Source organism: Eurypyga helias, unplaced genomic scaffold (assembly GCF_000690775.1).
Source record: "Eurypyga helias isolate BGI_N326 unplaced genomic scaffold, ASM69077v1 scaffold1073, whole genome shotgun sequence".
Classification (NCBI taxonomy): Eukaryota; Metazoa; Chordata; class Aves; order Eurypygiformes; family Eurypygidae; genus Eurypyga; species Eurypyga helias.
Window position 1 is genome coordinate 64,634 of NW_010240321.1, and position 26,921 is coordinate 91,554.

General features: G+C 38.0%; 1 protein-coding gene across 1 annotated transcript in view; it reads left to right on the forward strand.

The window, feature by feature from the left end:
* The window catches only part of ZFYVE28 (zinc finger, FYVE domain containing 28), a 47,573-nt gene that overhangs the window by 9,021 nt on the left and 11,631 nt on the right, over positions 1 to 26,921 (forward strand). Inside the window, exons 2-6 of the mRNA XM_010148393.1 lie at positions 9,966 to 10,103; positions 12,969 to 13,171; positions 14,884 to 14,973; positions 16,949 to 17,038; positions 20,260 to 20,361. Coding sequence (XP_010146695.1) covers positions 9,996 to 10,103; positions 12,969 to 13,171; positions 14,884 to 14,973; positions 16,949 to 17,038; positions 20,260 to 20,361 — 593 coding nt within the window. The 5' untranslated portion in view covers positions 9,966 to 9,995. The remainder of the gene's footprint in view (positions 1 to 9,965; positions 10,104 to 12,968; positions 13,172 to 14,883; positions 14,974 to 16,948; positions 17,039 to 20,259; positions 20,362 to 26,921) is intronic.

Sequence of the window (26,921 nt, forward strand, 5' to 3'; positions counted from 1 at the left end):
TATTGGCCCTTCTTTTTTTTACCTACAGCTGCAGAACTTCAACATACCTCTCCCAATTAACTGTGTTCTGTGACATCAGATTTGCCATTGTTTTCTAAGGCAAAGTGTGTTCTTTCTGTCTGAGCACGTACAGGCTTTTAAATCTACCAGTGCCATGGATTAACACTGCTAGGTTTTATAACTATAATGATGGAAATGATCTCAGAAAAAGAGTATCTACATAGATATGGGTGATTGTTGTGGTTTAACCTGTCAGGCAGCTAAACACCACATAGCTTTTCACTCACTCTCCCTCCCAGTGGGATCATGGAATGGATTGGAAAAAAGGTAGAACACGTGGGTTGAGGTGGAGATGGTTTAATAGGACAGAAGAGGAAGGCAAAATAAGTGTAATATCAAAAAAGTGATGCACAATGCAGTTGCTCATGACCTGCTGACCAATTCCCAGCCAGTCCCTGAGCAGCAACTGCCCACCCTCCCAGTTAACTCCCCCCAGTTTATATGTATACATTCAGCATGAAGCCATGTGGTGTGGACTGTCCCTTTGGTTAGTTGGGGTCAGCTGACTGGGTTGTGTGCCCTTCCCAGTGTTTCACAAAGAAGAAGCCAGGAACACAGTTGCAGCATCAGAAACTGAAAATGTCCTTGATGTGTTGCAAAGCAGTGTTTACATTAATACATGTGTGTTATAAACTTATCGGTCATCATCTCATCCCAAATCCAAAACATGGCACTGTGCCAGATACCAAGAAGGAAATAAAGTTAATTTTAGCTGAAACCAGGACAGTGGTTTTGGTCAGAGCCCTAGGAGAACTTTAGCAGCTGTGCATGTGAATTGCAGAGTTTTTGATTCAAGCAAGCCCTTAGGCACTCCATAGAAATGTTATCAATGTCTTGGTTTCAGTAAATCTCTTAGCTTTATTGCTTGGATATGTGGTTGAGTATGGGCAAACACGATAAACTTTGATTTTTATAGAAAAACAACTTCACGCACATGTCTGTTATCACAGTTTGTCAGGTGTAATTCCATGCTCTATTGTCAGTGTCAATTTAAAGGTTTTCCATTCCCAATTTACACTATTCTAGTTCCTATACCCACACTTCATTACAGCATACAAACACACACCCCCACCCCCACCCCAAAAGCACAGCTTTCCAGTAGCCTAAACCAATGTGAGACTGTGCTGCCTTCAGAAGAAGCTTTGTTGTCCATCCTTCCAGCACCAGCCTGTGTACTCCAGGAACCTGGCTCATGTTCCAGAAGTGAGTGAACAGCAATGGTGTGGGTGGGATCACCTGGAAGCCTGGCTGTAGAGGGCTTTGGTGGGGTTGCTATATCTCAGCCAAATGGTGACACTGATTTACTGTCTGTGTGGATGCAGGATGACATGGAGGCACAGTCGTACAGCTAGTGTGGTGTCCACAGATAGGAGCAGAGAGAGAGGCATCAGTGGATAGATCCTTATCCATAGCTAGATTAAATAAGCTGTGCTCAGCTTCAGACCACATCCTCAGCTATACTGGCATGAATATAAGGATTTGCTAGGAAAAAAAAAACCTGTACCCTTTTCTCTATGTTGTATCGTGATTGTATCTATGCTGAAAAGTCAGCATTAATGAGCATCCCTTGATAAAGAAGGTGTCTGTGAAGAGCTGTTAAATAACTCGTAGGACAATGCTGGTGTCATAGTGGATTGGCAGTGAGTTATCTAAGAAATACTGATTGAATTCATTAACATCCTTGACAAGAGCAAGCAGGGAGTATGTGCCATAATCACTGTGAACAATGAGGCAGTTCAGAGGTGCAGTGTTTTCATGTTTCATTGCATCTGTCCATCGAAGAATGCTTTCTTGTAGAATTAGGCAGAAATAGATCTCATTAAACAAGTTAGACTAAAGCTATAAGAAACTCCCTGTTGGATTCTGAAACCTAATGATTGGTTAGAAGTTGTCAAGAATCTACTCCTGATGTTATTTTGTTAATTGATATAAAGGTTAAACAGTGTGGATTGAGCCAGGAGTGCTTTTACTAAAAGTAATGGCCAGGCCTTTCTAGCCTGCTTGATGTGCAACCCTGGAGACATTATATTATTTATGTTAGTGGAGGTCAATGAAGGAGGCAGCAGGGTGTAATTACTGAAATTGAGGGAAGAAGTTGGCTGAAAGAAGCCTTTGTGTTCCAAAAAGTTTAGAAACTGTAGTAAAAATATTTAACAGTAGAGGGAAGAAGTAGGAACCAAAAGCAGGTCTCCAGCCTATTCAATTGTGTTGGAACACTTGGGTGTTGCTCATTGATCTGTGGGAAGGGTGGGAATCATGTCTGTTTTCTGAATTGTACCTGTTTGTGAGGCTTTTTCTAAAATACAACAGAGCTGGTGGGCTGATAAGGTCTGTATTTAAGAGACTTGATGTAGATGTAGGAAATCCAGAAGTTTGTGCCAGAAGGATTGGTAAGTTGACTGAGGGAGAGTGAGCCAAGCTGTGTTCGAAGAAAATCATTATCTTTTATACAATCTCTTCCACTTTAATTAAAGTGGAGACAGGGCCAGTTTAAGCAAGAAAGTGAAACTGAGGAATAAAAGCAAGCATTTTTTATTTAAGTGGTGATGTTAGGGTTGACCTTAAATTCCAGACAATGCCCACTTCTGTTCTACTGTTCATCTGCGATAGTAGAGCTTTTAAGGGTTCCCCCCTCCCCTATAATTTCATTTCTATTTCAGTTGTTTTATAATTGATTACACCATTTGTCATGTCATTGCTCCTGGTTGTGTGAGTTGCATTGTTCCAACAGATGTCTTCTCTGTGCTGTGTGACATCTTCAAACTGTTTGTCAGGTACCTCTTTGCTGTTTGGGTATGCAACTGAGTGAAAGCTTGTAATGTTTCTTTTGAAAACATGCAGGCTTGTCAACCCTTTCGTATGTTTTTACTGTGCTTTGAAGCACAGTGAATGAAGAAAAAACTTACTGTGCGAAGTATGTGAAACAGCCTTTATCAGGAAAGCTGTGTTTTCTTCTGTTAGGACTCAGACTACAACTGCAGCTTTAAATTTATCTTTTTTCCCCCAGTAATTTTCAGTGATAAATGGAATTATGTAGCTAAGTAGAAAACATATGTGCAGCAATAAACATTTCAAATAAGCAAATAAAATAATTGTGCTTTTTTTAAAATCTTGTGTAGTTAACCAATTTTTGTCTTTGTTGTGAAACTTTTGGTCAGTTTTGTATTGTTTTTCATCAGTCTTATTTTTCATTATAGAATGGTTAGCATAATGGCTAGAAAATACAAAATGCTTGGCCATGAGTAAAACTTCTTTCTGAGTTCTGATTAATATTTGATCTTGTGTAGGGAGTGATTAATATTGTAAGACTTTTTTTTTCTTTGAAAAAAGGGTTGTAGTAGTGTGGAGTAGTGTAGTCTTAAATTGTAGTTTCCCATGTTAAGCTTTCATGTGTTTCCTCTTGCTCATATGGATCACCTAGGTCATTTGGTGAAACTGCCTATTATGTAAGACTGTGGGCAGAGAGGATTGAAAATGCTGTGCATTGCAGGTCAGGGCATGAATTTGCAGCAGAGGACCATAGAGAGGAAAGCTGGCTTCACACCAGCTCAGCACGGAACGTGTTGGGGATGCAGAATGCTTTCACTCTGCAGTAGGGGAAGGCCAAACCAAGGCAACAGTAGGTCACGGTTACATTGCTTATGTTCTGTTGGTGGCCTCAGCTGCAGGGCAGCTTTGGAGTGATATGAAGAAGATGCTGCCAGTTCTGTGCCAGGCTGGAATTCTTTTGTGTTTGGGAATCTTGACTTTTTTAGGGCAATTTTGGGATCACTGTACTGTGGTAGGAAGGCAGTTGTCTGGTACTGGTTGAGAACAAAGCACTCTTTGTGTGTAGTTCAGTAGATACCCATGTTCAAAGCAAGTATCTCTTATTTCTCTGTTGCTGTGAAAGTATGTAAAAGGGCATGTACCAGGTTACTTACTATATTATTTTCTAACTTCTTTATAAGACAAACATGTTAGGGTCTTTATAGACAAGTATGTCTACACTGCTGTAAGAGCACAGGTGTATCCACAACGTTTATATAGTCCTATTTTGATTTTCTGTGGACCAAGTTCTTAACTTATCCCTCACTGATAAAGGGAGGCTTGGCTGAAAAGCTCTGTACTGAGAACAGTTTCAGTACAAGTTTGGGTATACATCGTTTCAGTAAATACACTCATGTCTAATAATTGTTATTGGTTTTTTGATGTGGAGGAGTAAAATAGCTTTTTATTTTTCCCTTATGGTAGCATCAGGAACACTGCAATTTTTTTTGAGATCTGAAAATCCTCTTTTCTGCAGGGAGGGCATGATGCCCTGTAAGGATGCTGTACTTAACGTAGACTCTCAAGTTGGTGTTAGTTAGAAACACCCTATCTGTAAATGGGGATTCCTCTTTTATTTATTGAGAGCTGTATTTGGGTGGGTAGTAACAAAAGAGGGAAATTAATTCCAATATTAGGTCTTTGTGTCAGAGACAGAGACGCTCAGAACAGACATAAGTTACTTAAATGTAATTTGTCAAAAGAACACACTGGCTTAGTGAAAGATGTCATTTTAGTTAATAAATGCTGCTTCTTTGTTAAAGAACCATTTTTATTGGAAGCTGTGCCCAAATATCCGTGACCTTTTTTGTTTGAAGGTTGGTGGGCCATTGTTCACCACGTCATATGGCTCCACGTGGGGAGATGTAATTGTTCAGTGTATACATAATAGTTTTTGAACATATGCAGGATGTAAGATCAAAATTTCCAGTAATAAATCCATGATATTTGGAGTGTGTAGTGCCATGGTGAGAGTATACTAGCAAGAGAGTTCATGAAGAGAAGCTGTAACGTTGCAGTTCAGCACAGACCGCAACAGTTGTTGTTGTGGGTCTGCGGTGATACAGAATTTACATCGCTAGAGATCCAAGTTGCCTTTATTCATGATGAATTTTGGTAGTGCCCTATAGCAGGCTGGTAGGAGCTGCTGCCCAAAGGTCATACACAGAAGAATCTTTAGAAAGTTACTTTTAGAAAGTGGAGCCTGTAGAAGTTGACAGTGGGGAATAGTCAAATAGCTGATCAGGCCAAAAAGAGACTGAAAGCATGACCTTGAGGATCTGTGCAAGGGAAGCTTGCTGTCTGGAGAGAGACTTTAGGTCTTGAATGGGTGAAACACATGTCTGTACAGACCCTGCTGGGTCATGAAGCCGGGACTTTTGGGTGTCCTGTTACTTACATCAGAATACATCACCTTATTAATGATGTCTTCTGTTAATGAAGTAACCCATAAAAACCTCAAACCTCACTACTAACTAATTGCTTTAATTACAACAAAATCTTCCTTTATGTTTGACCTTAATTTGTGTTCATCAGTTGCTTGTGTATGTCATAAATGTGATGTTGAAGGAGGTCTGCAGCAGAACATCAAGCCAGAAAAAGAAATGAAAGATGTGAAAGATATATTTAAACATAGAGGCTGAAATGCCATCTATGAAGCCGATGGTGATATCATCAGAGGCTGCTGTACTTTGGCTACATTTTACTGATAATTCAAAAAATAGATATTGAAGAGGTACTGGACAACATAAGAAATTATCTTGCTCTGAAGAAATCTTGTAGAAGACCTTAAGAAGGTCATGTTAAATTTAACAGCATGGAAAAGCAGCATACACTTGTATCAAGGACATGTACAAAAGGGTAGATAAGTCTGCCTTTTGTTGACCTAAACATATGTTTTAGATTGCGAGTATGGTGAAGTGACTAGCTTTTCTTTTTGTACATTTTCAGAAAGCTAATGCAGCAGTCACTGTTAGCATGATGTTCTGATTATGGAATATATCGGCAATTACTGCTGGGCCAAAAATAAACCAACTTTTTGTTCTCTACTGTGGCTAGCTACGTATGTTGTCTGACTACCACTCATTATCTTACCTATCAAAATAAAACGTAAGTGCTCTTTGTTAAATGAAACATTGAGCTCTGTTTTCCAGGAAATGAGGAACTTGGAGTAAATCCCAAAGCAGAATCTCTGCAGCGGCTGCCTTTTGTGCATCTGGAAGGCCTAAACAGAGCAGCTGAAACAACACTGTGATCATCCTGGTATGCAAATGAACCAAAAGAGAACAGATTAAGCCACCAAAGGATACATTAAAATCCAGAGGCTTTTATGTAGAAAGATGGATCAAGTGCAAGATTTACTACTTCAATTTCATCTAATTGATTTCTGTTGCTTAAATTAGAGCAAAACCTCAATGCTACCATGTATCCAAACCCATTCGTTCTTAGCTTACAAAGCAGAATACTGTAATTAACTAAATTGAATGTTTCTTGAAGCTCTTTTAAAGGAAAGACTAATTTGCTTACAATGCATTGGATAGCCTGTCTAAATTGGCTGGCATCCTTCCAGTTTTGGAGCAGCTGAAATTTGAAATCATTATGGGAGCAAGTATTCCACATTTCCTATTTAGGTTACTCTGTGTGTCATAAGAAGGGGGAATGGAAGAGGTAAGGAAAATTATGGGGAATTGTTTGGTTTGTGTTTGGTTTGTTGTTGTGTGGGGGTTTTTTGTTTGTTTTTTTCTGTAGTAGGTTAAAATAAACACTGTAGAAAATCAGAGAATTTCGGAAACTGCACATCCTGAAACAGCAAAAACAATTGATACTGTAGAAATCTTTTGGCATTTATACACTAAATGGCAAAGTTCCATTGACTATTCTTTCCTTAACCTTCCAGTATCACCACTTGGGTGTGCAAGAAAAGATGCTCAGCTTTTTAATTGACTTTTCCACTTAGCTTTTTGGCAGAATGACCAGCTGTCTATGTGAAGGCATACAAAAACTTTACAAAACCTGCTACTAGTCCGGAGGCTGAGCTTTATCTCCATTGGGAATATATATTAGAATTCTAATTAACTACATTTTAGCTTATTTGTAACTTGTGCAGTACTAGTAACTTTTTTTAAAACTGATTCAGGAAGTTTGGCACATGTGGAGTTGTGTTGACAGATCTTGGGTGCCCTGGAGCAGAAGCATCTGGAGATTATAGGAATACTGAAGAAATAAGGAAGAATATTAAATGTAATTTAGATGGTAAAAAAATTACATAGGAAAATTAATATTACACTTGCATTGTAAAAAGTTAAATTCTTTTATATCCAGTATTTAAGTGCATTAAGGTACAGTATTTCATGATGCCTAATAATTATCTCCTGATATTGTTTAGACAGTATCTCAGTACTTTTTTACAAGTATAACGATTACAAAACCAGAACAAAAACACTTAACAGTTGCATGGCCAGGTGGGAGTCCTGTTGCTTTATTCTGTTTGCTTAAAACGTTCTTTTGATATATCAGGAGTTTGAGTATGTATGAAGGTGATTATAAACGGGGAATGGAATTCAATCTGTCTTGTCACTGATGTAAAATAAGATCACATTTGAAAAAGAACGCATAAAGTAAATAAAAAAAAGGAAAGCTTTTCAATATGGGTCTTATCCTATTCTGTATAGCTTTTTAGAAAAAAAATCAAAAAAGCCAGAGATTGAAAATCGTGTTTTTCCATATTCAAGTTTGGTGGCAAGTCAAATAAATTGGAATATCATTTCCTACAGTAAAATGTAATTGGGTTTCGAATATAATTCTTTTCAGAGTTCCCTGCCTTAGTATTTCTTTGTGTTTCCTGCAGCTTTTGTAAGATTTAACTAGTAGGGTTACTTTTTAGCACTGTATCTCTCTAATGCTTGAAGATCTTTACAAACTTTTATTAATTTCCTGAAGACAGGAATCTGGCTTTTTCATCCTAATGTGCCAGCCTGTATTGCTCTGGTGGTCAAGTGGGAGCTACAGGCAAAGCATCTGGTCTCAAAATAGATCACTAACAACTCATTAAAAATATGTTATCAGTGACTTGGGCCCTACAATTTAAATGCTTTAATCCTCAGTTTCCTTCTTTGCTCTGTAACTTTGGATGGGAACTAAGTGGTTTAGGAGTTTTATTTCCTTATGGGACCTACTTTTGAAATATTTGGGTTCCTCAGCTAGGTCTAGCTAAATAATCATGAGAAGTGTTCTCATTACTGGGAATTAAGAAATGGAAGGAAGGAAAATAGGAAACTTGCTATTAGTCTGCTTTTTTCTCACCCCTAAAGCATCATACAAATTTGGACATGATTCCTTGACTATCCATTCTACCTTGGAGAGAGGAGGTGGTGGAAGTCTGGCTTGTTCTTCAGCCAGAGGTTGAGGATGGTGGTGCTGACAGAGGGCTTTGGAATCTTTGCTCTGTTTAGTTGTCTTCTATGATTTGAACTTAAATTTTCCTTGCATTTACACATGGGAATATTGAGGTTGGTTTCTCCCTCAATTTCTACAGTGGGCATCTCATTGGATACCTGGGGACCCAAGCTGCACACCCATCCTTGCAGTTTGTTATATCCAGCAGAGTCTCTAAAATTTTATACATTGGTGAATGTAGCTTTTTCTTGCCTCTTGTATGTGCTGTCATCATCTGTCCATCCATGTGATGTCAGCCCTTGGAAGAACTATGGAGCATTTGGTTTTCAGATTTGTTTCTAGAGAGGTTGGATGAATATTATGTGTGCCAATGTGCGCTAAGTGTTTGGGACTTTGTTTTCAACAACTTTATTAAAATGAAATTTGTTACATTGCAAAATAATACATTGATGTAAAAATGTTTCAACTATTAACACAAAGTACCTTATACCAGTGTGTCATAAATATTGCCAATTGTTAGTTTATTTACATATTTTGCATGAAGTCAACTGTGATTACGGCATGAATGTTAAGATTATTTTTTGGCTACAGCAGTCTCCACTGAAATTACAGAAGATGTGAAGGGGTTTTTTTGTACCTGAAGAAGGTTTTGTCTTTCTCAGTGGGGGACATACAAAAGGGGCAGGTTTCTTCAAAAATCCTGTCTCCTATTATTTTTTTAAGTGCAGAGGAAATTAAAACAGTGAATTATAGACTTAAAGCAATCCTGTCTGGTGAACACTTCTATAAAGACAGGTTTAGTTTTGTTTGTTTGAAAAAGCATTTTAAAGAGAACATGAACTCTGTAAATAGTGGAAGAACCCGGAGACAGACAAAACATCTTTGATGAAAGCAGTCAGCCTTTTCCATGTTCTGAATCTACCTTTATTATGTTAATCAAATTCCACACAGTTCCCAGCAGGGCCATGTGAAAATTATCTTTTCAAATAAATGAATACAGATTATTTGCTGCATATCAAGAAGCTGGTTAGAGGTCTTTGATCTTTGTCCTGGTGCAGACATAGATCAGAGCAGTTATTAAGACTCTCTAACTTGTGCAGTGTCCCCTTATCCTCTGGGATGGCCTAGGGGATGAGATGGCAGGCAGGTATGCATGCCAACCCTTTCCTGCTGTGGACTTCTATGGAAATCACCTGCTTGAGATTCCCAGGATGAGATGAAGTCTATTCAGCTCTGGTCCTAATATAACTGTTTCTAATGCCTCCAGGGTACTCTGTCAGGCCTTCTTTTTTGGGAAGGAAGAAATACATATTTGGGCTGGTGAGAAGAAACGGGAGTGGGAGAAGTCTAATTTACTTGTGCTTCATTTACTGATATTTCACAGATAGATAGCCAGAGGAAACAAGCTCTTAAGATATTGCCTCCTCATCAGAAGTCCCACTAAAGTACTCAGTGCTGAGTGCAGCAAATCTGAGAAACTGTCTCCATGAAAACCAGAAAAAGTGAAGTTTGCCACCCTTCTTTCTATGCAATATTCTCCTCTTTGTTCTCTCTGTGGGTGCGATGATCAGAAGAGTTAAATATTGCATGTTTTCCATGTTACTTAATTAGTTGGTGCCTCACTAATAAATAATGTTAAAAGTTTAAAATTTCATGGTATATCTGTGAGAACAGTATATATGCTCTCCTATATTTTGCTTCAGGATAATGTTTTGAACATCATAAATCAAATCATGGATGAATGCATTCCACACGAACGGGCCAACCGAGACTTCTGTGTTAAGTTTCCAGAGGAAATACGCCATGACAACCTTGCAGGACAGCTTTGGTTTGGAGCAGAAGTAAGTCTCATGTGTCTGTTACCTGGGGTTAAGGGACAGTTTTTTTGGTGGCATAAAGCCCGAAGCTTAAAGTACATCTTGAGATTTTGCTGAAAAGGGTACATACAATTGCAGAGCCAGGTAAACATCTTTGAGGACTTGCTCTGGATGCTCAGTGGAAGGGAATTCTTTTGCTATGGTTTTGGTGGTGATTGGGTTAACAGTACACAGATTTATTTTCACAGTTGTCTGCTGTCACTATGATGGCCTTTTAAAAACTATTTTTATGTGAACTAGCATCTGATTGATTTTTCTTGATTTGTTTTTTGGTTTTTATCCTGATGAGCCACCTCAAATCTCATGCTTTGAAACTCTTAAAAACAAAGATAAATAAGGGAATTAGAAGATGAAAGTTTATTTCCAACAAATGTAAGTGTATGGTGTCACTTTATTTTAATGGCTATGCTGTAACTCATATTAAACGTATGTAACTTTGCTGAGCTGACATTTGTTATACTTAACTCACTTGTTCGTGTGTGCTAAAAATACAGTGGTTTCTGTGCAAATCACTGAAGTTCATTTCTCTTTTCTGGTTCATCTCTAAGACCTGCTTCTTCAGCAACCTGTAGGAACAATGGATTTTCGTAGTGAATAAGCTTTAATTATTTCAACCAAGGGAAGCCTAAAGTGTCAGAAAAAGTTGTGGTGTTTAAGATACTTAATCAGGAATACTGATATCTGTTGGTTTAAAAAAAAGTAAATCATTGTGGCATATGTAACGATAAACTGAATGTTTTCAGGTCTGTTGGCCTGCAGGTCACTTTAAGCACTATGCATTTATTGACCGTTGGGAGGGAGAATAGTCTAGACATCCTACCCCACAGCAACATGATGGGTGGTTGTTTTTAGCTTTGCCTCTGCCATATTTGAAGCAATCTTTCTGCTCCTGTTGTGACCTGTTCTTTTCTCTACCAGCTCCTGTTTTCTTTTTAAAGTGCATGCTCTCTGCCAGTCGTTCCTGTGTTGTTCAGTCCAATATGACTCTGTGTTCCATGTCTGAAACTGCCTTGGCGGTTGCTAGTTGCAGACTCCTCTGAGTTGGGCAAGTCCCAGGCAGAATTTACAAAATTTATTCAATCTGTCCATGCTTTATAATCCTGTCCTTGGCAAAACCAGCAGTTTTTCTGCTTGTTACTGTGTCATCTTTGCTGCTGTCATCCAGGTGACACCATGCTCTGTTGTAAAATGCTGGGAGTCGGATATGATGCGGCTGCCTTGGTAGTTAGGTAGGAGAGGATGGGGTAATTATTTCTGTAGCCATCCATAATGCATCGCTGTAAATCTTGTTATCCTTTCTTACTGTTAGGGACTAATGAACTGGGATTACAGCAACGGACAGGTAAAATGCCAGGCAATGTAGGAACTTCTCCTTGTATTGTGGAAAATGGTTGACAGTATCACTGAGACATCCAGTAACTTTTTAGGAGAAACAGCCAGTCTCCCTTTATTCACTGTTTGTGTTACTTAAGACAGTGTTTATACTCTTTTCAAATCAAACTTTTGCTGTCTCCAAATCACACCAACAGGCTGGAGAGACCTTTTAGTTTCAGATCAAGTAACATGTGCAGTGGTGAATAATGCTAATTCAGGCTTCTGTACGCACTGTCCTGTAAATTCCTGTAGTAAGGAAGACCGTATGGACTGTTATGAATATATGCACTTGTGTGTTCTTGTAAGTGCAGTTGCTCTGAGTTAGCAGACTAAGAGTACCTTCCAACAGGTAAGACTTCCCCTATCTGTCCTTTCCCACACATACTGCTTTGGCTGATAAGAGGTAAGCACATGCTCTTCTGAGTGCCCTTAAAATACAAATTAGTGCATGAGGCTGCTCAGCAAGGGCTGGGATTGCAGGTCCCCCATACAGGAGCTGCAGAAATGCTTCCCATCCAGGGGAGTGCAGGGGAGAGGGAGGGACACAGAGTTGCAAATGGAGATTTAAAAAAAAAAAAAAAAAACCACCTTTGAGACTAGAACATCTTTGTATATTTTTAGTGAATGAAAATATTTCTACTAATACAGCAAGTATGATTTATTAGTGCTTGTCTTCAAATGTATCCATAAAGGATTACTAAGTATCCTGGTTTTAGTAGTGAGATCTTTAAAAAGTTTTATTAACGTGTTATAGTAAAAAAAATACTTCTAATGTCTCCGTGAGCTGGTCAGAGGGAATCCTTGTATAACTCGAGGCAAAGCGTCTCTTAAATAGCTGCTTTACAGAAACTGAAAGGGAAGAATCACTGTGTGACCTGGTTTTTATGTTCTTTCCTATAAATTATATTCATATCTTCTGTGGGAGGCAGGATACTGGTCTAGCTGGATCCCTGGTCTGATAGTCAGTGACCAGTTTTTCTGCAAACGGTACCACGGTTGCAGAATTTCTGTTCTTTTTGTAAGGAATAATTTATTTTACAAAATTAAGCAGTCCAGCCTTCATCAAAACACTCCATCGATCTTACTCTAGCTGGATTCACATAGCTTTTATGGAAGCAGTCCTTGCTTATGTATTTAGAGTATATATCCTACCAATGAGTATTGCCTAACTAGTGTGAGAAGAGCTTTAAGTTATCCTGTCAGCTCTGTGGTTCTTACAATTGAACCTCCCCCGTGTTCTCATGTTTCCTTGACTGAGCTGCTCCCTAAATTTTTATGAGAAGGCTTATGACTCTCCGTGCATCAGTCTTAAATCTTTCACTTGTTCAGTGATTTACAACAGATTGGGGCTAAGCACCGCCTGTGTTCACAGTATTAAATATTGCATCTTGTGCTTTTCTTAAACATGAAACTGACTTTGTAAAAATTAATATTTTCTCTCAATGTATTTCATAGTGTTTGGCTGCTGGTTCAATAATTATGAATCGTGAAATTGAGAGTATGGCTATGAAGCCATTGGCCAAGGATCTGACCCGAAGCCTAGAGGAAGTCAGAAATATAATTCGTGACCAGGCCTTAAGGGATTTGAACCTCTACACAGAAAAAATGAAAGATTCACTCAAGCATTTTGATGTCCTTTTTGCTGAATTTGAATTAAGGTAAAAGATCCGAAGCAAATGCATTGTGAGCATTGGCTTGGCTGTTACAGCTGTTGTGTGCTTTGTTGCATTTTGGAAGTTGGCTGTTTTGTTCTGGTTTCGTGTTATGGGAAAAGTATGTAATTTTTTTATCATGGTATTTGAATTCTTCAGTGATTTGTTGTGTTGTTAGATCTTTCCTTCCAGTGTAGCAATAACAAAAAGAAAATTAAAGAGCGTTTTGAAATCAACATTTGCTCTTGTCAACTAAACTATAATCTTCCATTTGCATACCGGCATATGGCATTTGTGGGAGGTTTTCCAAGGCACAAAGGGAAGCCATAAATCTTTCCTTAATGTTTTCTTTGTCAGAGAAAAGGCAACAAATAAGAGATATTATTTATCTTTTTTTTTTGGTGTCTAGAGATGATGGGGTTTTGTTCTCTTGTGCTTAGAGATAGAAGCAAGATGCACCCAATGAGCTTAAGAAGGCACATTGAAATCTGATGAAGAAAGTGCTTTTACATAAGCCATAATTAACCATAGGAACTCACTGATTTAAAAATGTGATTGAAAAATGGCATGGAGTTTTATAGCAAAAATAAAAATAACTGATTTGGGGATGAGAAAAGTAACTGCCTATTGCATCAAAGGTCACACTGACCAAGTCTTGCATTGTGCCTCAGAATTTAAGCCAGTTTCCTGTGTGTCTGTTAGATGTTTATGGTGCTGGGCCTAGTTGCAGACAGGATGCTGCACAACATGATCTATGTATTTAATATAATACAGCCGTCTCTACCTTCAGCAGCACAGTTTTCTTAGAAGTGGATAGTGTTTGAAATATTTCTTGGGAATAATCCGTAGATGGGTTTGTCTCCCATTACTGTTTGCCCTTCCTCAGTATTAATATTCTCTGTATTATACTCAGATGAGCAATTTTTTCTGATTCAAAGAAATAATCATTATACTGTTGCATTGAAAACCTTGACTGAAAATGTGTTTTGAAGTGTGGCTCTGAGTGCAGGCACCGATGGCAATCAGTAACTGGTTCTTGGCAGTGCCTGTGCACAGTTTGTGGCTTCTCCATACCAACCTGACGTATAGCGTTTTTCTTTGCCTTTGTTTTGCAAACAACTTTTTCCCTTCCTGTGTTACCTGTAGTCCACAAATGACTTACTAAGTAATAAGATGACAAGTAACCACTTCTTCTAGTGTTTCTTGCCTTTTGAACTACTGCTTTTACATGTAATTCCACATAGAAACAAGACCAACTCCTAAGTCTCTTAAATTGTCTCTGCTGGCTAACTGAATTTCCCTGTTACAACTTCAGGTAAAACCTTTCTAGATAAAATGTGCATTTTAGTCAAGTTTGTTTTGTTTTCTTAGACTATTTTTCTCTGCATTTCTTTATATTCAAGATGCAGCAATAAATATCCTTCTAGGACCTACCTCCCTGTGCCACACAGTGTGGAGTTCCGATTGCTAAATGTATGTAATTATACTTGTAAATGAGGCAGTGGAACTCAGTGGTAAATCTGCAATAGCTAAATCAGCTGCATTTCTTGTAGATTTTTACACTGTACAATTTTCATAGGGATTGCTGTCAAAATAAATACAGAAAGGTATAGGAAAGGTTATGTTTCTGAGATGATTGGTCCTAAGCTTATTTTTCTTTATAATCTGATGTGTTAAATCATGAAATATAATAGCATACTATTTTATTATCTTTGTAGTTATGTGTCAGCCATGGTACCAGTGAAGTCTCCAAAAGAGTATTATGTACAGCAAGAGGTAATAGTACTTTTCTGTGAAACTGTGGAGAGGTAAGCATTTCAGTTAAGTACTGGCTTTTCATTTCTGTGTTTACTTTGTCTGAGCTTTTGTAGAAGTACTTTAACTGTAGTCTTTAAGAAGCATTGTAAAACACCAGGTATTTTGCTTTTCTAGTAAGTATCCAAGTACAAAGTTAAAAAGCATTAAGCATGCTTGCTAGGCACAAGCCTATGCTTTTTTGGCTTCTAGACCAAAAAAAAAAACCAAACCTATAAGTTAATAATACAGGAATAACAGTGGTGTTGGTATGCTTAGGTATAGATGTGCAAATGAAGACTAAGTATTTACAGGAGCTTAATCCATTTAAGGCATCAAAACTTAATGATATTTCATGCAAGAATACATGGGGAGATGTTCCGAATCATCTAGTGATTATCATAAAGAACTTGTAAAGACTCCTTAAAATCTTAAGCTTGACCCTGTATGTATGAAGAGGTGATTAAAAAAAACACCACCACCACCTAACAAACAAACAAACCCCAGCCAAATCCAACCATCTAGCAATTTATAATCTCAGGAGTATAAGGTGAAAATAAAATTATGAACTTGTTTGGTATGTACTGTGTTGAACAACTTTCTTTTGTGTTTTTGTTTTTCCCTGTGACAGAGTAACTAGCCAGGCAGGTGGGCAGTAGAGGGGAACAGCATGTGAAGTACCCAATTTTAGTGAAGTTCTGAGCATTGCAACATTGTTCTCAAAAGAAAACTAATGAAGTGTGGTCTGGGTAAAATTAAAAGACCAATTGTCTGTAAAACGCACTTGGAATAAGTCTTGGTTTTACTGTCATATTAGGACAACTTGTGAAGTAGGACGTGAGTCTGCTGGGGTTGATACTTTCATTTGAGGAATGAAGGAGCACAGAGAACACTGCCACAACTCATAGAAACCACCATGATCAGAGGTGTTTCAAGTGCTTTAAAGGACAGGATTATGACTCAAAATGGTCACAACAAGCAGGAGGAATTCTCTTCCATCAGTTGGAGAGCTACTACATATGCACATATTTGCCTTTGAAAGGAAAAAGGTGGTTTCTCACTTGCAGCTTTGGATAATCTGGCAGTGGACTGTAGAAAAGAACAGGGGGTGAAAGCGGGCCACACAATGGTGGGTTTTTCTACCATTAGTATGAAGCAGTGCTTGCTTTGTGGTTGCGTTCTTGTTCACCACCAGCAGTATTGGCAAAATAAGCATTGACAAGGAATAAATACCAAAAAGTTAATTCTGTTTTTTTCAGCACCTGTCAGGTCTCAGTGGGACTAGTGTGCAGTTTGAGCGTTATCTTACGTGCTGGTACCGACACATGGTAGAAGAAATTTGAGGAAGTTATGAAACGTATGAGGAAATTAAGAAATTGTGAAGGAACTTGGAAAATATAGCCAAGTGAAAAGCCCAAACAAATTGGGCTTTAGTCTGAAAGGGGCTTAAGATACTGATAAAGTTTATTAGAGGACAATGAAGTGTCCCCCAGATATTAAATCCTTAGACTTCAAGAATAATGGCTGTATTGAACTGTGGGCTTATGGGGTTTGGTTTAAGGGGAATTAGTTTAAGGGGAGTTGACCTAGAAGATTGTAGTAAGTGTTACTTGAAAATGAAACCAAGTGCTTTCCCCTATTACTTTAAAAGTTTCTCTTAGCTGAAAAATGCTAAGTGCTGGTGATTTTCGGTAACAAGCTGAAGCTTGGCAAGAAATAGTAAATAAAAAGGGAAAGTGGCATAAAAATTATTTTGGTTGGATGGCTATAAAAGCTTTAAGCATTTAAAAATTTTATTTTCCTTGTATTAGCATTCTTTCGAGCAGAGACTACAGCAGTCAGTTATATACATAGCGATTGAGATTTTAACTCATAAACTGGTTTTGTACATACTATCAACTTGGTCTGCTTTCGAACTATTTTTTCAAAGTTTTTCCTTTTGAAATGTGTTCTTCGAGCGTTACTAAATGATTTTATTTTTCTGCTTAGAGCCTTAAGGCTTGGATACCTCACTCAAGATATGATAGATGACTATGAGCCAGCTTTAATGTTTACAATTCCAAGATTAGCCATTGTATGGTAAGTAGTTTTTGTAACTACTCTTCACTTTCTCACTTAAAGGTTTATTGAAAATTTCAGTGAATTTGTTCAGAATTCTGGCAGATTTTCTTTCAGTTGAGTTTGCTTGAACTTTCTTAAAAAAAAATCAAAAAAGGAGGCTTGTCTTAGTTTTTTATTTGTTGTTGTTGGTTTTAATCATTACCAGTTTCATGTAGAATATCAAGAAGAAAACATGGAGAGAGGTAGAACTCTAAATGTAGAAGGCAAGAGCCTGGAACAATTGATCAGTCATCCTCCAGAAAGAAATTACAAAGTTAAGAACGTCAGGCTGTAGACTGTCACATTGTCAAATATTTTTTGAAAACACATATTTTATGTCACTCAAAATAATATGACCTAAAGGTACAAGTCATGACAACTAAAAATTTGCAGTAGGAATTGTGTATTTTTCTTAATGACTCTAGGTTCAAAAGGAATTGTCATGACCAACTGCATCATGACCACGGAGTTAAACTTAAATCTTTTTCAGGGAAAATAACTTGCATTTAGATTTGTGCCTTATATTGACCAGTCAAGACAACTAAATTAAAACACATTTTTTCTTCATACAGTTTTTGCAATATTGAATGCATTTTTTCCTAATGAGTCTTCATGACTTAAGACCGCAGTTTCTCTGGAGTAAAGGCAGCATATTTTTTAATATTTTACCATTCTGAGTGGTTTAAAGTTAGCTAATATAAGTAGTATAATTGAGGGAAATAAGAAACCTCAAATCCCGAGTGTAATGTGCTTCTCCTCAGGAAATCCCTGTGGCCCATTGTTCCTGTTAAATAAGATATTGTCCGTAACTGTCATACTAAAAATAGTAACAGTAATAATCTGATTATGAAAAGACAACGGGAATGTGAGAACTTGGTTTGAAGCTGCTGGAAGACACAATGAAGAAGTATGCAGTAACTGAAAAAACAGGGGCTCTCTGGAAAATACACCATGTCAATCCCAAATTACAAAGAACATAAAGGGAGAAGACAAAGTTTAACTGCTCTGTAGTATCTGGTGATTTGAAAATAAATCACTGCCATGTGAAATTCCACAGAAAAACAGCAGCATCCAGACATAGTGTTGTCTGAAAGAGATGCAAGCCTTTTATTTGGATGGTGAAAGGAGCAGCCTTTAAATGCAAGACAGGTGCAGCTCAAAGTTGCCATGCTCTTGCTCTGTGTCTTAGTGAGAAGGATGAGTCTGGAGCATTAAGTGCTGGATCCCTTCAGTCTACTGATAGCACAGCTTCAAGTAATACACAAAAATTACTCTTCAGAGTAAGCTTTCCATTCAGACATCACGTTACCATACATGGTATACAGGGTGACGTTGGCTAGCATGTTAACTGGTGCCAGTGAACTTTGAACCTAGTAGGAAATATTAAGACACACTTTCTTCCAATTTTTTAATTCTTTCCATGGTACAACTATATTCAGGCTTGGATTCAGAACGCTTTCAAAGGTCATATATGCAGAGGCCATTTCATAATTGGTTTTTCTGGAGTTGTCTAGCCCTCTTCCTTTTTTTTTTTCCAATTCTTCTGATAGTTAAACCCTATAGAAAGCTATACCTGGAAATTGCCAAAGGAATGTTGATTTTTGGATCATTTATGAGTGTGGTGAGAGCAGCCTCAAGCTTCCACTCAGCAAAGTAACACTTATTTAGGCAGAGCATTAGTACATGAGTCATAGGTAACTATTTTGCTTTGTGGCAGCCTGCTAGTTGAAGCTCAGAAAGATTAGAAAAAAAGGAAAGTATGTAACCTTGGTAACAGGATAATTGGTCTTAAACTGCCAAAAGAAGTGACTTGTAAAAGGAGCAACTTTTACTTCCCTCCCCACTTCTCCCCTTTCCCTGTTCCTGCCCTCAAAAGCCCAAGTCCCCAGAGCAGTGTTGGTAAGTTTAAGAGTAGGATTTCTTGGAACATTTGTTACCTTGAGAATTCTGAACTTCTGGAGAGCCGTTTTCCAACGTGGTGAGAGAGCACAGTACTATTCTGGTGCCAGGGCAGGAGCCACACTCTGGGTCTGTAAACAGAAGAAGGAGCAGTATTTCCCAGATGGTAACAGAGTGTAAGAGGTCCTTTTTGTGATATTTCGTGTAACTGATGCCATCCGCCTTGCTGCTGTGTCTGCGAGCCTTCGGTGGTCACACAGGGTGCTTGCTAGGGAACAGCTGGTGAGCAAACGACATGAATGGTTCTGGTGGTCATCCGAGGGTCCCCATTACTCTGGGTGATTTGGATGCAGAGTAGCTAGAAAGCTCTCTGAAGCAACTTGTAACTTGGGTGTAAGAAAAGGAAGATACCTTTGAAATACCTTGGGGACTGGGAACATACCTGAAGACTGATTGTAAGGGCAGGAGGGGAAAAACGGCCTGGGTGTTATCTTGAGTGTGAGAATGCCTGATCCATTTGCCTTTGAGAAGCACACGTCGTTTTTGCAGTAGGCAGACTAGTAAAGGGGTTTAAACAGTGGTGCCTAGTGTGGGTGGCATCCACTTTCAGACAGCATGGTATGATGCAGCGGAATAGGGTGAAAGAAGTGAATTTTGTTTTATCTCTAACACACAGACAGGTTTTGGGCAGTAGTGATACAGTCAGGAGGAACTATTGAGATGTCTACAGTGAAGTACACGGAGGCTTTCAGGACCATAAATTGACCTCTTTCCAGGGAAATTTCTACAAGAGATGAGTTTTATAGAAGCATGGTGTTGTCAAAATGTGTTTTATGTGACTTAGCAAATGTGTTTTCTTTTTTACCACATGTTAATACCAGATGGTATTTATCTTAGAGGTAGAAAAATAGGCGCTCAGGAGTCAACTATCTTACCTAGCAGTTATGTATATTGGAAAGAAAAAGCTATTTGCAATCTCTTAGGTCAGTGGACTTGCCCCAGTTTATTTTTTTGGGGTCAGACTCAGTAATGAAATCAATGTTCTTCCCCTTATGCTTTCCCTGCTTTTTCTCCCATGTTTAAGGTGAAGTGGACAGAGGGAAAGGGAATCTTTTAACCTATTGCTTTAAACAGCATTTAATCCTGATTGTTGGTGAATAAGACAAAAATAAGATAATTTGTAACTTGAGTGTAGTTCTAGTGTTTATATACAATTGCCTTTCTGACTCCTTATCCAGTAGTTGCTTTGTGTAATGGAATTTTCATTTCTGTGTGTATTCATGCATGTGTTTGAATTGCAGTGGCCTTGTTGTCTACTCCGAGGGACCATTAAACTTGGACCATAAACCAGAAGATATGTCTGAACTATTCAGACCTTTCCACACTTTGCTAAGAAAAATAAGGCAAGTAATAAAAGATGGTTGTAACTGCTGCTTTTCTGAAGTGAAAGTCAGAGTCCTAAAAAATGCACATAAATGCTAGAAAAGTGCTTCTGTTTGCTATGTTAACCATTAACTGCATTTTCCTCTCATCTGCTTCATATACCCATGAAATAACTAAACATACTTTCTCATTTCATTGGAGTTTTCAAACTTTGCTTCTCCCTGTGATAGTTTCTTTTTTTTATATATGATTTTATTACATTTCAGATTTTCCTTATGGTTGGAAGATGCCTGAAATACTAAAGTTGCAGTTTATTTTTGGAAGATCCTGTTTCTAATTAGCATCAATGTTCCTGTTTAACTAGCCTTATTATATTTTCTTAGCATGTTATGATGCAATACTAAAATCGTCCTTAATCTAATAGAAATGACTTACTGAGTTTTCATATTGTGGATCTGGTTTTTTACAGGATGGATCTTCTTATATGTACATCTTTTTCCTGTGCTTCTGTCTTGATAACCATTGGATATGTGGGCTTTGGCTCAACTTCAGTATAAAGGGCACTAAAATATTTTTTTCTTAGTTGAGATCTTTAGAAGACTGATCTGTTACTTTGGAGAAGTGAAGCTGTATCTTTAAGGCATCTTTATAGTCAGTTTTTTTTCTGTTCACCATTAATGTATTTTATCTGGGTGTTAAACCTCAGGTTTTTAAATCCATAAGCCGTATTATTTTCTTAGAATTCAAATTTACATGCCAACTGCAAATTTTGTTCCTAGAAATCCCTAGAGATAATTTTGGCCGAAGTTTTTCTTTCCTGTGTCTAGTTTTCACATGCTTGGTGACTTCCCTGTATGTCATGATGATGGTTTGATGTAAGAGCAGTTTTCACGTAGGTAAGCTTCTACAGACAAATCTCCCCTCACCCCTTAGAGCTGAGGCATCCCCTGAGGGAGAGGGCAAGCTCTGCAAGGGGTGGTTCAGAAGGGAGCCTATTTCTGAATTTAGCTTTTATGAATATCCAGACCACCTCCTTTTGTGTCCCATGAAGATTTGCTAGTATTTCTCTCTAGAAGTGCTGTAGTTTTATTTTTAAGTACATAAATGATATTCATGTTGAAATGTCAAAAATAAAATTGGAAAATTTAAATATGGGGGTTGGGGGGCTGGAGTTGAGTGATTATGGCTTTATAGAACACTGAGTAAAGAACAAAAACATGAATTGAGGAGCAAAACTTAAGGGGAGGGGTGGGGGGAGCAAACAGCTTTAATGGTACTGAGGCTTAAAAAGTCTGTGAAGATTACATTAAAGTACCTTGTTTGTAATACATGGCTATCAGAAATTTTCACCAGCGTTCCACTGGCTGAATAAAGCCAAAAGAATATTTAAAATCTAATATACTTCTCATAATCTCGGTTTTCTGCTTACTCCTTATATTTCACAACACAGAAAATGAAAATCAATGAAGTCAGTTTATTGCTTAGTCCATTTGATTTTCAGTTACTTTGAACTTAATGTCTGGGTTGAAAACACATTAGTAAAATGCTTGTTTGTTCAATAACTACAATTTTCAATGCCAACTGCAAAAAATGAAGACTTTCAGATTAGTTCTTGAAAAAAATTGATATACTTTAAGACACTTATTTTGTTATATCAAGTGAGCATTAAGAAATGTCACTTTAGTTGTCTAGCAGGCACAGTTTGGAAGGCACTCTTAGTGAGATAGCAAAAATTTACTCAAGTAATGTGAAATTTTATCTCTGGCAGTCTCTGAATTGAAGGAATTTCAAGGAACTTGAACATTTGAAAGAACTGGGCTAAGAAAGATCCCATAGTAGTGTTCTTGGATGAAAAATACATTGAAGGAAAATAAGATTGAGATACGACGAAGTGTGCTGTTCATGCAGGGTAATTAAATGACTTCGTTTAAAAAACACCTAAGCTGTCTAGATTTTTGTGGTGGTGGTTGTTATCACAGATTTTTTTTAACTCATCAGGCAATTCCTCTTCAGTGAGAATGCTCACAGAAACCTGTGAGGGAAGGTTGAATGAGAGATTTGAGTAAAAAGGGAGCATTTTTTTCCAGGAGTCTTCCTCCAGTCTCCATCATCAATAGTTAAAGTATGAAAGTGGATTCAAGTAGTCTTCTGTTAAAATAGTTGCATCTTGTATTGCAACTGTTTTGTATGTATTGCAGTTGTAGGAGTATGGAACAACACCTAACTGCAGAATATGATCACATCCCAGTAAATTTCTCCATAAAGTTCTATAACTTTGTAGCCAGCTAAATATTTTAATTCACAGAACACCACCAAATACACAGCTGATTATTTTGTAGAATTACAGGTAATTTTTAACATGTATTCTCCTAAAACTTCTTTTCTGTTGAAGGCAGTGATAATCACTGTATTTGTGTGGATCTACATAATTAGGATTAGCAGAGAAAAATATCTATTAGCTAGGAAAATTTTTGCTATTTTGTTGGTGGTTAGCAGCTTTGAAAACAATAGAGATTGTGGAGAGTCTCTGAGCAAAAGCAATAAGGGTTCTTGTTTGTTTTTTGTTAAGATTGAGCAGCAAACAATAATGTAGAATGTTTTAATACCTAAGTCAGGTGCTTAGGGTTGATTTTTATTTTAGATGCAAAACATCAGCATTGGTATACCCATGCATAATTATATAGTAGTGTTATCTCTGTTCCTTTGAACTAGGACATTTGAACCATTTCTGCCAAACGACTGTAACCTACCTAGTAAGTATACAAAGTGTATCATCTGGTATATGCACAGATATTTAATGTAGATGCCTATGACGCTGAACTTTCTTCTGATAAAATATTACCTGTATTATATATACATTTGAGGCTGCTATATGAAGATTTTTAGAGGTGAGCAAACTTGGGGTTTTTCAGTGCTTCTGAAATCTGCCCTTTTCTCAGAGCCCTCTACTTGCCTGGTGCTTCTTTTGGGCCATTGCAGTTGATGGCAGGGTCCCTATGGATTTTGGTGTTGCAGAATCAAGCAGATTGGAGACCAAGTGGTGCAGAATCAGAGGATCATACCATTTTAAGTACACAGAAACCTTTCTGTATCGCAGGCTAGAAATCAGATGCAGTATATGTGTTGTCAGTGTGTTAAAGAATGGGGTGGGAGGGGGTGTGAAACATATGCTTTTAAAGTGTGCGCAGTGATTGGGGCAAAACTGGTAAAATTTTCTAAGACGGCTGTGTCTGAAACTTAGACTTGATGTAAAACTTTTGCAGTAAAGGAGTAGCAGTGATATCTGCTATATATCTGCGTTGGTTTCTCAGTGTTTGGGTGAGAGCAGATCTGCCGACCTCGGTGTGCTGAACTCAGCTCAGGACTGTGGAAGCAGGAGGGTGCAAATTGCCTCCCTGTACCTGTATCATATTCTTACTGTGGCAGCTGCATGGACAGCTGTTTATGCTCTGTTCAGACCATGAACACGTTCAGAGGATGAAGCACAGACTGGCAATTACAACATCCTGTTCTCTGAAAACAGACAATTTAAAATTCTAGTTAGAATAGGAGTAAAGTTAATGAAGGAGACTTGGAGAACATGAGAGATCAGTGTGCTTAGGTTTTTGTGGCCGTGTCCTCTATTTAGCCAAATATGTCTTTAAATGGACATCTGGCCTCAGGTCTTTTAAGAAGTAATTTCTGCACCCTGGATATTGGCAAGTAGAGTAAAATATGTTATTGGTTTTGCACAGGTAGAGTAAATTTCTACTACTGCTTGTAACAACCCAAATATGTCTTAAGAACTTGTGTTGTTTTTTTCCATCAGTGGCAGTAGCCACTGCAAGAAAATGTTCCTTGATTTTCCAAGGCTAGGTTGCCTTCCTATGATACTACATCACAAAGAGTAAAAACAGGTAAAACCTCAACATGCACCTTTTTTAAACTCAGTGCTTTCTAAAGCCTCTGTGTCAGGGTGGATTGCAGCAGCTCTCTTTACCTGAGGCTTCTTGAATAATGAAAGCAGAGGGAGAAATTTCCATATGAACACACACTTGCTTGGATCCATTGACAAGTTACAGATGCTTCAGCAGCAAGGAAATGAACTGTGGAAGTAGCTACAGCTTAATTAAACTTTATGGTTTAATAATGATGCCTGATCTTTAGTTTTAAACTTTCAGCAGTGAGATTTAACTTTTTTTTTCCATATACTGGGTGACATGGATTTTATTCTCAATATCTACCTAAGCATTTTAAAACATGCTGTGTTCCTAATGTTGGCAGTGAATGCTGTATGATCTTACATGCAGTGTCAAAAAGATAACTGTTGATGAAACATTTGTCACCCTCCAAGTAAACTTGTACTTAAAACAGCCCAGTGTGTATAGGGCTGTTTTGCTGGGGGTTTTGGGGTTTTTTTGGTGTTTTTTTTGGTGTTTTTGTTTTTTTTTTTTTAATGCAGAGAAGTGAAGATAACTGTCTGGACCTCTTTTAGAACAAGCAGTATTTGCTGATAGAAAAATTTCTGGTGTTTGAATTGGGAAAATGAGCATATTTTCTTTGAATTTAAAGCAGGTTTATTTCTCTACTAAAATAGCTGGGCTGGTGGACTACCACCCACGCGTAACCCAGCTGATAATGTATAGCACTTCTTGCAAGGCAGCATGGATGGGACTCACCTCAAAAGACACAAGGACAGTCAGCTATTTTAATTGATTTTTTTTTTTAAATAAAGCTTTATTTACTTCAAAACTGTGCACAATTGTTCTTAAATTTTGAGGTGTTCTTATTGGCAGAAACAGAGTTCATGACTCAAGCCAATGAAGCTAGACAGCATAAAGAAAATACCTATTTCTAGCACTTACTTTACTGTGCCTACATGAAACCTTTATCGGGTAGGACTGAGTAGTCAGGCTCTCTGTGCCTTCAGAGAGGAAGCAGAGCAGCTCTGGGTGACCAAACATCCAGGAATCCCAGGCACTGCCATGCAATGTTCTGGACACTGAATAAAACCACTGACAAGATGTTGAAAGTCAAAGATTCAATCTTAGTTTTTCCCTGCGCCCATTTCATGCCCAGTTATGTTCATGAGCTTGGATGGAAAGCAGATTCCTTTGAATGTTGCTGGTGTAGGCTCGTTTTGAACAAGTTGCTAACTCTCATCGCATATGCTTTGAGGTGTGCTTTGTGGTGTACGGAGAAGCATAGCTGATGTTTAAGCAGTTGTCCGTTGATCAATTCCTGGCATGCACATTTTCATCCATGCAAGAAAAGTTCACTGAGGATTATTGAACACAAAGATGCCACCTTGGTTTGGAAATCCCTGAGCTGCAGGCTGCTGGAAGCCAGTAGGATGCACTCAGCAGAGATCACTATGTCCTGTTCTTAGCCTTTTCAAGGCCAAGACAGTTGGGCTTGTTCAGCCTGGAGAAGAGAAGGCTCCGGGGAGACCTTATTGCAGCCTTCCAGTACCTGAAGGAGACCTACAAGAATGTTTGGGGGAGGATGCGGGACGAGTCACAACTTTTTACAAGGGCCTGTAGTGACAGGCCAAGGGATAACAGGTTTAAATTGAAAACAGGGAGATTTAGATTGGATATCAGGAAGAAGTTCTTCCCAGAGAGGGTGGTGAGGCCCTGGAACGGGTTGCCCAGAGAAACTGTGGATGCCCCATCCCTGGAAGTGTTCAAGGCCAGGCTGGATGAGGCTTTGAGCAACCTGGTCTAGTGGAAGGTGTCCCTGCCCATGGCAGGGGGGTTGGAACTAGATGATCTTTAAGGTCCCTTCCAACCCAAACCATTCTATGTTTATGCTATTACTGAGAATCTGTTATCAGGCATGAGCTTCACTACTTTTCTGGGCCAGGCTGGGTCCATAATATCTTCTGATTTTAATAACTTTGCATAGATGAGCAATAAGCTTAAACCCTTCACTGTTCCATTTGTGTGCTTACTCTCTTTTTTTAAAAATCAAAAACCCAACTGCTTCTAAACCCCCATATTACTTTGTTTCTGCTTATAAAATCCTACATCACAGCATTCCTGTAAAAACTGAAAAACTGAAAATCCATAATACAAAACCTTGTGGCAAAACCCATGTTATTCTATGTTTTTATAGTTTATATTTATATAGTTCTTTTTAAAACAATATTAATATAGCTACATTTGTGTTGACTTTAAAACTTAAACTGTTGTTGGTCAGTTTGTTTTTAGGGTGATGTTGAAGTGCTTAATCTTTTACAGACACTGTTAGCTGTTCAAATAAAAGGTCTGAGTAATGAGGTGGTATAATTATGTACTGTTTAGACAAAAGAAATGAATGTGTAGGTATTTTAAAATGATCCAGTGTGCCAGATAACACAATTGGTTTATAGTTCTCTAAGTGGGTTAAATAAAAATTGCCCAGTCTTTTAGTTAAACAGTGCCCATTTCCCTTTCTGTCTCATTTATGTCTGGAAGAATTTTCAAACTTCAGATTCACAGATTTAGTGATTTTTATGGAATCATTTGAAGAAATGACAACTTCTGTATTAGAGAATGTGGAAACAAGTGAAAAGAGGAGATTACAATGGTGCAATGTTCTTCCATAGGCTTAAAACTTT